At 36.3% G+C, this 12,102-nt stretch overlaps 1 protein-coding gene across 1 annotated transcript in view; it reads right to left on the reverse strand.

The window, feature by feature from the left end:
* The window catches only part of LOC107662500 (protein unc-13 homolog C), a 113,812-nt gene that overhangs the window by 76,450 nt on the left and 25,260 nt on the right, over positions 1–12,102 (reverse strand). The window contains exons 8-9 of the mRNA XM_016452549.1: positions 10,160–10,288; positions 400–533 (exon numbers count right to left, since the gene is read on the reverse strand). Coding sequence (XP_016308035.1) covers positions 400–533; positions 10,160–10,288 — 263 coding nt within the window. The remainder of the gene's footprint in view (positions 1–399; positions 534–10,159; positions 10,289–12,102) is intronic.

Consider the following 12,102-nt stretch of genomic DNA (forward strand, 5'->3'; position numbering starts at 1 on the left):
CACACACACACACACACACACGTCACATATTGCATTTCATTGCAATGTGCTTATTAAATACTGCAATCTATGGATATGTTCAGAACATCCCAAAATCAAATCTTCATATAAAGGAAAGCTTTTATATCTCAGAAGACTGTCAGAAGGGATTCTTAGTTATGTTTAATTGAAATATTAACTTCGTCTCAGATGTTTGAGACTGAGTCTCAGTTGAGTCTCAGATTGAAAACATTCAATCAGTTAGAATGCACAGCTTTAAAATTAAATTAATAAAAAAACAGATATATTATATTTAAGATATTATATACAAGTTTTTTTCCTGTGGAAAGAACACAACAACATATGGTACAGATACATTCGGATGGCTTCACAATGCGTTTGTGTGTGTGTGATACGCACTGGTTAATGATGGGTGTGTAGGCCATTCTGTCCTCATCAATAACAGACACCATCAGCGTGATCAGTTTGGGCCAGAAGTCCAGGTTCTTGATGGACGGACCCTGTTCCTCACGTGGCAGATCCTGCTTCTTAGCCTGGAAAGATAGAAGATTGATACAGATAATGAAAATCTCTCCTTCTCCCACGTGTTTGGAGTTTAAATAATTCAGTCTGGTTAACTGATGGGACAGAGGACAATCTGAACACTCGGCACTCTGGTTAAGTGTTTTTGTTTCATAAGACACATTTTATTAGGTGGTGCAAACACACATGCACACAGGACTCTGGTCTCTGATTAAAACAATTTATACACAGCACATTCATATTTAGTGTTTCCTGCTCTTTAAGCTTATTAATGTCTTCATTAATTTTGTAAATCCTGAGTTCCGCAACAACTCCAGCCAAACCATTTATTAAAGCTACTCTCACACAGTCAGTGTTCAGGATCCTACTAGTCTATGCACAACAGTAGACTAGTAGAATAGAATGTTATCTGTTTAGACTGGTAACCAACTCAGTAGTTATTAACCAGGAGGCCTCAAGGTGGCATAAAATTATTTAAAATAAGACATAAGTTTTAAAATAAGTTAAAACGAAAAAAAATCAAGATATTTCCTTTTTTGGCCAAGCTCTAAAATATTTTTTTGGGTAGAAATTGTAAGTAAAATGTGTACTTTAAAAAAGGAAAGGGTAAAGGCTCACAAGCCAAGGCCAAATAAAAAGATGAATGAATTGTGCAAAATAAAACCAGGAATGTGTACTATGATAGTAAAAAGTGCTAGTTCAAGGATTTTTTTTTCTAAACTGTCTGACATTTTTGTTCAATTTCGTTTTTTTTCCTCCTCATAGTCCTTCATCAAACACTTAACAGGAGTTTTGTCTAGCACTACGACTGCATTCCTGCCATTTCTCATAACCTGAGAAAGTTTGACAGCTACAACATTAGTGTTTAACAGAGTTTAAGCTGTGGAACATGCACTTATATCAGAAGTACACTTTAAGCACATTCAAACAGCACATGTCTGCTAAACTTGCTCTCAAGACTTTCTTGACCTTTATAAAAAGCAACACCAAGGTCATGAGTTCGATTCCCAGGAAATGCATGAACTGAACAAAATACAAACCTTAAATGCATGTAAGCCACATTGGATAAAAGCATCTGCCAAATGCATAAACAGGAATTCAACATGCTTTTATAGCTAAACTTACATTCTAGACAAACACAAGCATATTAAAGATGCACTGAAATAACAGAAAAATAATAGAGAGAACCACTTGTATTGTTCCAAACAGGACTGACAACCGTGCTGCTATATGAAAGTCACCTAAATCCAAAGAAATCAACATTCAATGTGCATCTATAGACACCAGCTATTACACCGTGAGTGTGATTGGCTGAATTACAGGTGTCACCATCTCTTGGCACACAGGTCAAAGTTTACTTTGGGGGAATGTTTGTTTATCATGGATCTGGATGGTAAAATCAGCACTCTCACTTCCCTCTCACTGCCTCTCCCACAATGCACTTCTGTCTGACATCAGGCCAGGCTTATTTGATGGACAACTGGGCATCATGCCAGGATTATTTCGGGCAGTTCTCTGGGCTGTTTTCTACGGCAAGACAATTCTCAGTGAAACATGAGAGCTTTGGAATTCTCTGGTCTCTGGAACTTCTAGAATTATATTCAGTAGTACTGTGGGAAATGTATGAGTTGGAGCTGTCCATGGTACTGAAGCTTCATTCGAGGTGCTGCTTCACTGTCCATGGTGCTGAAACATTATTCACTGTGTTGATTCGCTGTCCATGGTGCTGCAACATGCAGTGGAGTCTGATTTGCTGCATTATGAGCATTACAAATCTTCAAGAGTTTTAGTGTGACAATTTTGCATAATTTCATAATTTTTCACAATTCCATTCAATTATAATTCTAGTCATGTTTTTATTAATTAATTAATTGATTTATTTATTTTTTGTGCCATAATTTAGTTTATATTTAGGGTCACAAGAAATTAATACTTCACATTTAATATTGCACTGAGTAAACACAGCTGCATAAAACAAAAACTGTGTTCGTCTTCATTTCAGGCTGCAAAGCAACAAAATGTGATTATTTTAAAGGGGGGTGTGATGTCAGGGTGTGATATGTTTGATGTCAGAAGGTAAGAAATATGATTTATCAGCATGTGTTTTTTTAAGGATCAGTTTACAGAAACATATTAAAACAGTCAATTCAGCTTTTACTAAACAGGGCAAAAATGCATCATGGATTATGTAACATGCACTAAACATGCTCTATGCCAAATTACGTCCTGTGGTACACACAAGAAAAAAATTATTGAAATGTTTTTGTACAATAGAAAGGATTTTTCTCCCTTTCTCTCAAGCATGGTTGCTTCCTGTAAGGCCACAGCAGCGAGTGTTTTATTATTCAGTTGTCTTGTCTTAAGCACCTGTGACGAGTCGGCTGCCTCCCCCTAATTATCAGCATCACCCCGTCCCTTAATCACCGCCCTTCGCCAGGTTCCCGACAGGATTGGGTGCGTGAGAGAGGAGGGGCGCTGAAATAGCCAGGGCTGGCGGCGTGTGATGGGGCACACCTGAACCGAATGGAGCCTCATCACCGCCACTGTTTAAATGCTGAACGCACCTCTCCTCGGGAGACCGGTCTCTTCCCCGTGCATGCACGCTGGTGTCCTCATGGGTCCAGGAAGGGTGCGTAGAGGGACTCCCGTGCCGCCAGAGTCGTGAGCTGCCGGACCCGCGGTTCGGACGAGAACCGCACCCGTTACACGGCTGTCGGGCCAGGATGCCGGGCCGTCTAGTCCCTTCAAGCGCCGTGGGAAATGAGAAGGATGCAGCCGCTGGAAGAAGCCGCCGCCCCTCGCGCCCCAGACTGGAGAGGGGAGCGCGTGCGGCCGCCGGACTCCGCCCCTTACCTGGACCCTTCCTTCCTGACCACTGCCCTTCCCTTCACGAACCCCACAGCACGACGAGGACACCAGATCCCCTGTTTATTTTGGACACTTGATTCCCTTTTTTCTGGACACTTTGTTTATTTTCTGTTAATAAAAGCCTCTCCGAGGCCTGACGCCACACCCACTGTGTCTGTCGTTTGGTCGTCCCGCCACACACCACACAGTTGAACACTAAGACCTGTATGTGTGTACAAGTCTACATTTACAGTAAGTCCAGCAGTAATACACTGAACACACATGCACATATAAGCTCTGTTGGAGCCTAATAAGTGACTCATAAAAGAGCCTTTCATGCTGACGTCTGTGTTGTGTATATGAGTCTGTATGTGGCGTGCGAAACACAGTTTTACTGAAGGAAAAAGCAGCTCCTTGAGGGCGTTGAGTAATATGTGCTGAATTAGATTAGAGTCAGAGCAAGAGCACAACACCAACTCACATTCCTCTACTGCTGCATCTGTAGAATGAGAGAAACACCTGTCCTTGATTCCTGTTATGAATGTGGAACAGCAGGATTCGTTACATTATATATGAATGATGAGGAGTAACATATATAGTGCTAAAACACAAGTGACAGCAACCACATAGCAACACCCTAGTAACTGCATAGAAACTCCTAGCAACCACATTGCATTGCCCTGAATGCCTTGGGAGATACATAGAAACACCCTGGCAATGATCCACAACATCCTAAAACTACAACACCAGGTTTTGCACAAGTAAACACAAATCACAAGTTCTTCAGAAAATATAAGCATCTAGTTATTAAATTAATTCCTCCTGAACATCTGTGTGGATCATTTAACTTTACATTGATCTTGCTTTATTTACTCTGTGACTGTGTGTGTGTTTGTGTGTGTATGTTACATCTCTAATGCAAGTTCACGGCAACAATGACAAGAAAGAGTGCCCACATCTGCTTGTCATCACACTGAGACAAGAGTGAGGTCATCACCACAAGACAAAGGACAACACATACACACACACACACACACACACACACACAGTCTTCACACAAAGACTATTTCTCATGCAGCTGAGTCACTCCACTTAGCTGCAAAGGTGAGATTAAATGAGGGATGGATTTTCCTCAGGGCGCGTGTGTGTGTGTGTGCATAAGATGGTACAAGAGAACTGATTGTTCCAGTGCATAAGAAGAGGATTTTGGAAAGATAAATATTTTATCCTTATTAAGCGTGCATGTGTGTCTGTAGGTTGTGTATTTTGAATAAAAAATTAGATACAGATAATTTTCTCAATTGTATCTATAAATTAGTTCTGTCAACTTGAAAACAAGATGCACGGACTGAAGTTAGAATGGATTAAATGAGAAAGGGTTTGTATCATATTGTTTTACTGTTCTATTTCCTTTCCTTGTCTTCTTGTGTATTTTTAATCAATGCATGTTCTTTCATTAACATTAACATTAACATTAACATTAACATTAACATTCAATTATGTAGGTAGGAACATGATTTTACTAGAATTTTACTAATTTACATTAATTGGCTGAAGTGACATTAACTGCAAAAGAAAGCCATTTCAGAACAAATTATTATATGTTATTGATTACAAAAGTCAAATGTCTGTCTTTGGAATAGAAAAAAAAACTGTAAAGAAATGGAAAAAAGAATCGTAAAAAATTATGATATAATGCCTTTCTAATTTATCCAGTTGCAAAAAGTGTTTGATGTTGGACAGCTACAAGAAACTAATCCATTACATTACATTTATATTCATGCATTTGGAAGATGCTTTTATGCAAAATTGAATCCACCTTGACACAAATCAGTGTGATGACATACATGGAGATAGCATGATGTTCTGTGTGCTGATCCTCCTGTCAGATTCACCCTCCACTGAAACACAATGGACACTTCCGTCCTCATCCTCCCCTCTGGATGAAGATGGGCCACTCCAAACGCTCTCTGTCTTTTCTGTGGTTATTTTCTGCCCTCAACAGTATCATGTTTGGTGATTGTCTGTGGTGAAATGAGGCCCTGCAGCAGGTCTGAAGTCATTTCATTCTGAGCTCTGAAGATCTTCACGCAGATCTCACCTCAAGCCTTATTTTAGCTTGCTTTTTTATTGCTCATGAGACTAAAAGCCAACATGAAACAGCGTTTTACAATACTTGACAACATCTGAGCACAGTTTGAGACACTGCTGAGGTTTCTTTTGAAACTCTAAAGGAGACACCTGAGATTATCAGGGTCTTTTTCTCAAAAACGTTTACATTTACACCTCTACTAAAAGATAATCTGCATTTTAGCATTAAAAACATGAATTTGTGTGTTGGGTATGTTTCTGATGAACGTTCCTTGAAGCTCATGGTATTTAGATGTAAAAATATATCTCTAATCATCTAAAACACATGCCGGTCCTCTGCATATGACTATAATTAACTCTTAACTCTAATTAAAGGGTGCTTTGAGGGCTTCGCATTATTGCATGTTTCTGGTGATGCTCTTTCAGGTGTGAGTTTAACGTGAATCGTGTAAATCACAGCTACCCGCTCTGCTAATTGCTTCTTCTGCAATATGTGCAGTTTATTTATTTATAGATCATAAAGTGGTTTAGCATAAATAGCTGAATCTCTTGAGAACAACAGACTATATTTCATCCAAATTCATCCAATACAAAAACAAAAAAGAAATAATATTTTGCATAAAGAAAGATGCCTATTTTAATCCCATTAACCTTTTGTATTTATTTATTTATTGTATTGTGACATTAGATTCATGACAATTAAGCACGTTCTCATTACTGTAATGCATCCAGATTTTTACTTTATATCAGCATTAAAGTGTTATAACAAATATGACAATATATAATTATTGACAATTTCATCATTACAACATTATTTAATATTACTTAATTATGAATTATTATATATTATTATTATTATAATTATGAATTAAATTTCATACTTAGGAACAATAAAAATGTGAAAATTTGTCAAGAAAATAATAAAAAATAGCCTTAAATTTTTTATGCAAAATCGAATTTATTCATTTATGGGGATAAATAAATAAATTAGATTTTGCACGTTTTTTGCAAGTTAAGGCCCTTTTTTGTTGGAAGGTCAAAAAGAAAATATAATGTCTGAAAACACTATATGACTGTAATAAAGTATTTAAAAATATATATATAAATCAGCATTAAAGTGGTACAAAAATATGACTAAATAATATATAATTATTAAAAGTCATCATTATAACATTATTTAATAATTAATTATTATATATTACTATAATTATGAATTTAATGTCATACTTGTCATAAAAATTATAAAATAGGATTAATTTCTTTACGCAAAATCAAATTATTTTTAATAATATTAAGTTCAAACTGAAAATATAGTGACTCACACACCCAAATTATGAATCCATATTCATTTTTAATCGGTATTAATCCTGCACACTACGCAAACTAAAAACAAAATTTTATTTGCAACATTTCGGTCAATCGTCCTTCCTTAAAACACTTATAACACACATAAAATAAAACATTTTGCAAATAACGTTTTCCGATGATGTAAGTTGGAGTAGTGTGTGAGATTTATACATTCTTTTTTTGGAAGATGAAATATGACCCGTACATGTCCTTGACTGGTTTTGTGAAATTCACTGAAGTATTTTCTGTCAGTTTTTTAATCTCTTTATCTCTGTAAATTTTCTGCCAGTTGTTCTGACTCACTGCGTCTCATCTTATTTCCACCAACCATGCATCTTTGTTCTTTTCCAGTCCTCATGTTTCCACGGATCTCCTTCACTCACATCACACTAACAGGATTTGGTTGTTTCCCGCGCACGTGTCTTAAGAGCTTTTTGACATGATTATATAACATACCAACCCACCTGATGCTGCTATATTTTATATATAAGACATCCAGAGGAGGAACATTCCATGTGCACCAAATAAAACCCTGTTTTCCTCTCCATGGGGCCTTTGCCTCATTTACAGAAGAAGATGGGTCAGTTCTGCTCCAAAAGCCACTAAAATAAAACCGCTCCACTAGTGAGAGTTAAACTCTGGTAATTTTAGCTGCGTTGTGTTTGGGGAATCTGCACTGTTGTTTAGGGCTGATGAACGTTCTTTGGGCGCTACTGCTGTCTGCTCGCGCATGAGCTACACGTTTGAGTTCAGTGGCTGTGGACGAGCGTCTGTCTTATAGACTGAAGTGATGCTGACAGTCCTGCTCTGCAGAGCTCAATAAACGTACAGTATAAACACAGAAACATGAGGATTTCTGCGGGACAGGATCAATGTTATTAAAACTAACTATTAAAAATAGTTTTTGTTAATTCCAATAAAGCTGAAGTAAAAAATATATATAAATACTAGAAAAAACAAACAAAAATTACAAATTTTGCCAACTAACTGAAATAAAATAAGCTGAACTACTAAAATTACTAAAACTGAAATAAAACTAAATTAAAGCTAAATTTAAATGTTTAAAAAGTGAAAAACTAATAAAAATGACAAAAGCACAGCAAAATTACTAAAAAACTAAAGTTAAAATGAAAACTGAAAATATAAAAAAGTTATATTAATAAAAATCAAACATAATATAATAATAAATAAAAAATTAAAGATAAATTGAAAATGAAAAACTAATAATAATGACAAATGCACATAACAAAATGACTAAAACTTACATTAAAACATGAAAATATAAAAAACTAAAAAATATATATTAATAAATATTAATGAATACTACAACAGTATAAAATTACTAAAATTAAAACTGAAATAAAAATAAATTAAAGCTAAATTAAAAAAAAATGAAATACTAATAAAAATGACAAAAGCACTAAAAATGACTAAAACTTGAACTAAAATAAATTGAAATCTGAAACTATACAAATAAAATCTATATTTATAAATAATAATAAATACTATAATAGCATATAAACATATAACACCGCATAGTATCGTCTTTTTCACCAGGTCACAGAGCACATAAATAAAATATCTGAACACATTACGGTAATAGAAAAAATGTGCTTAAATGAGCTTAAATCTCACTCGTACGTTTGGACATATTATTATTATTTTTTTGACACCATGTCAGCAGCATGGTGAGAACGAAGTGAATAATATAAAAAAAAATGTAAGATTAATACAAGAGAAAACGTGGAATATACTGTATCACGTGAATCATATGAACTTTTGTGATTTTCTATGCTGGTGGAGGTTGGAAAGCCCTGGTCAAGATGCAGTAAAGAACAGCATGAACATTCTGCCAAAAATCTCCTTTTGTGTTTCACAGAGGAAAGTAGACGCGTTTGGGACAGCATGAGGGTGAGTAAAGGATGACAGACTCATTTTTGTGAACTATCCCTCTATAAACCTTAAAAATCAATGAAATACTGACAGTTTCAGGGAGGGAAAACACCACAGCTAGAGAGTTTTATGACACTTTCGGCAAGCGTGACACTGTGACGGAGGATTCTGGGGTCAGCGCTTCAGATCATGTTGTGTGTGAACGCACGAAAGCCACTGTGTTAGTGTGTGTGTTGTGCGAATGGACCATGAGAAATTCTGCTGTCATGTCTGACTGGAGAGATCAGATCGAAGCGACAATACACACACACACACACACACACACACACACACACATACACAGCAACAGCATCAGAAATAAATAGTGTCATAACACTGCATGTACTTTACAACCGGGGTGAGAAGAGAGAGACGCTCTCTTCCAGCAAGGAAACACCCTTCTCTCATTCTGCACACTCTCTTTTCACAGATGTCATTGCTTGGAAAACGCATTGCAAGCGTGCCATCCAGTACATATTTAACAAAACTCAATACTCAAGGCAGACTGGGTTTCCTTCAAACCTCTGCTGTTAAAACCACATTTGTTATTATTCAGGTCGGCGCTAAACATGACAAAACATTTGTCACTGGACGAAGTTTATCAGTTGCATGTGTTTTGACAATTTAAATATTCAAGCGATAAGACGACACGAATGAGAACTCAATTCATGCACAGAAAGCTGCATCTCAAGCGTGCAAATACTGAATTGAGCTCTATATTGTGTTTCTTCTTGCTCCTAAATGGACAAACACAGGCAAGATTATATCAAAATGCTCAAAAACACGGTTGTTAATGTCTTAAGTGAACATAAACAATTGGAAAAGAAACCGGATACATATCATTATATTGGATCCATGCATTAGGTCTTAATTAGGTCTTATTTAGTTAGTTAGTTAGTAAGTTAGTTAGTGACAGGGCCAGTGAAAAACTGAACTGAACCACTGGCCTAACTAAGTCAGTAGAAAACATCCTTAGCATTGAGCTTTGAACACTTCAACTAACTTCAAACAACAACTGTTGATTTTATTGATTACATATATATATATATATACACACATATCAAAATGTTAAATTATTATTTTTTTTATTATTTTTGTGATAGGGCCATTGAAAATTTTGGTAGGGCAAATAAAAAAAAAAACGGAACCACTGGTCCAACCAGGCCAGCACATCCTCAACACTAATACTAACACTAACATTAATCTTCGCACTGAGCCCTGAACACTTTAACTTTAACCAACAACTGGTCCACCATGACAGTATTTGCCCTGAAAGAGAAAACTAACCGTAGAAGAACACCGTTTGCCTGCTATTGCATCCCTTGTGGAAACATAGTCTGCATTCATGCATTTGAGTATGTTTGTGGTCGTACTGATCTTAGAGTCTTTCTTAACCCTGCTGGTTAGTCTCCGCTCTTACCTGGTCCAGCAGTTGGTTGTAGAGCTCATGGCAGTTGTCAAATATGTATTTGTAGGTGGAGTCCAGACAGGCCTTCACACAGTCCTTAACCACCATACTGGCTCTGGGAGGATTCTGCAGCTCCTGCACCTACAGCACAAAAACACACTCACAGTTAGTCCAATAACACACACTCACACACACACGACGGTTCATCACACAAAACACAATCAGTAAGCCAGGATATATGCAGTTTTTAAGGTGTTGTGTGTAGTTTGTAGTTTCTATGGCTTTCTGAAAAGTTTTCAGTGTTGCTATGCTCTGGGTGGTTGACGCCATAGCGATGAAGTTGCTAAGGTGTTTTGAACTATTATGGTGTGTTCAAGTCATCCTGGGAAGTTTGTGTTTACGAGTTGGGAAGTCATAATTACGATGTCCGATGTGTTAATATCACTTTGGTTGGAGAAAACTGGTGATAAACCTATTGAAAAGCAATATTTTAACACCACTTCTATAAAATGATGAATAAAGAATGCACATTAGCTGTGTTTTGCTGTTTTTTTAATATTATCTCTGAAGAAGCTACATATATACACAAATTTTGTATGTGTAACTTATCTAGTTTTATTGTATTTGTTGTACAAATGTTGTTATTGTGAAAAAACTAATATATATACACACTCGTAATTATGATACTGTTCATTTTCCCACTTGAACACACCATTATTAACACACTAGAAACCACACAACACCTTAACAACTACATAAAACACCTTAGCAACCACCCAGAACTCTGTAGCAACTGCATATCAGCACCCTAACAATGACCCTGGGGTCAGTTGAATAAACTGCTTATGACTAGTCATTTTTCTTCAAGACTGGTCATAACATATTAAAGTCAGTTACAAAAAAAGTAGATTGGTCTAATTTGAATCCAAAAAGACTTGGCTAACTAGCAACCACATACATAGTAACTATGTGGTTACGAGGGTGTTGCATACTGGTTCAAGTCAAAATATTCAGTGATGTTCAGTTTTTTAGTCGTGTTTTGTTGTCCACAATCACAATCACTTGCATAAGTCTGATCACCTAATAAAGTACCAGCATACCTTCATGTCTGCAGCATAATCGCTTCTGGATGAGTTAAAATTCTATACTTATACTGATTAGAGATGACAAACACCTTTTTTTCTCAATTTTTCCAGTATATTGTGGACTTATTTCTTTCCTTGCACAGAAGAAGACATTAAAAACACTCACTCAGAGTATGTAAATGAATAACACGAGAATGTACAGATTAGTATGTGTTTCTTTTTGCCTTATGTAACGGCTAATGTGTCCCATTCCTCCGCGCGTGCCGTGTTGGTGTTTCTGAACGCGGGCGCTAAGGGCAGTAATAAACATCGCCCTGGCATGGGCGCTCTTCCATTACCCATAATGCATTGTGACAGTTAGAGTTTTATTCTGTGCCTGGCAGTGCTTTCTCAGTGGGCGGAGCTTCCTCTGCCTCTTTAGCTGCGCTTCACTGATTTGCCTGCTCAGGCCACTCTAACTGTCAGTCATTAAAATGACGAAGTGCTTTTTATAGGATGCAAGGCCCAGCTAATGAACTGACAGCCCTGTGTGTGTGTGTGTGTTACATCATATCTCATGCCTCAGTCTACTCTACACGACTTAATTCTAGTAGTTCACAGCCCATCAAATCTGGATGTGGGTCAATGACAAACAAAAATGATCAGGAGATGATCACAAGGGTGATTCTTATAAAAATCAAGTGTAAAATACAAGCCAAGTCCTTAGGAATACAATATATTTCTATTTATGATGGATTAAAATAAATAATAATAATAATAATAATAATAATAATAATAATATATATGTGGTATTTTTATAAAATGGTATTTTTCCATGAAATCAATATTTATATATTACAAAATGATCTATAATTAATAATTAATTATATA

Source organism: Sinocyclocheilus anshuiensis, unplaced genomic scaffold (assembly GCF_001515605.1).
Source record: "Sinocyclocheilus anshuiensis isolate Anshui unplaced genomic scaffold, SAMN03320099.WGS_v1.1 scaffold1104, whole genome shotgun sequence".
NCBI lineage: Eukaryota > Metazoa > Chordata > Actinopteri > Cypriniformes > Cyprinidae > Sinocyclocheilus > Sinocyclocheilus anshuiensis.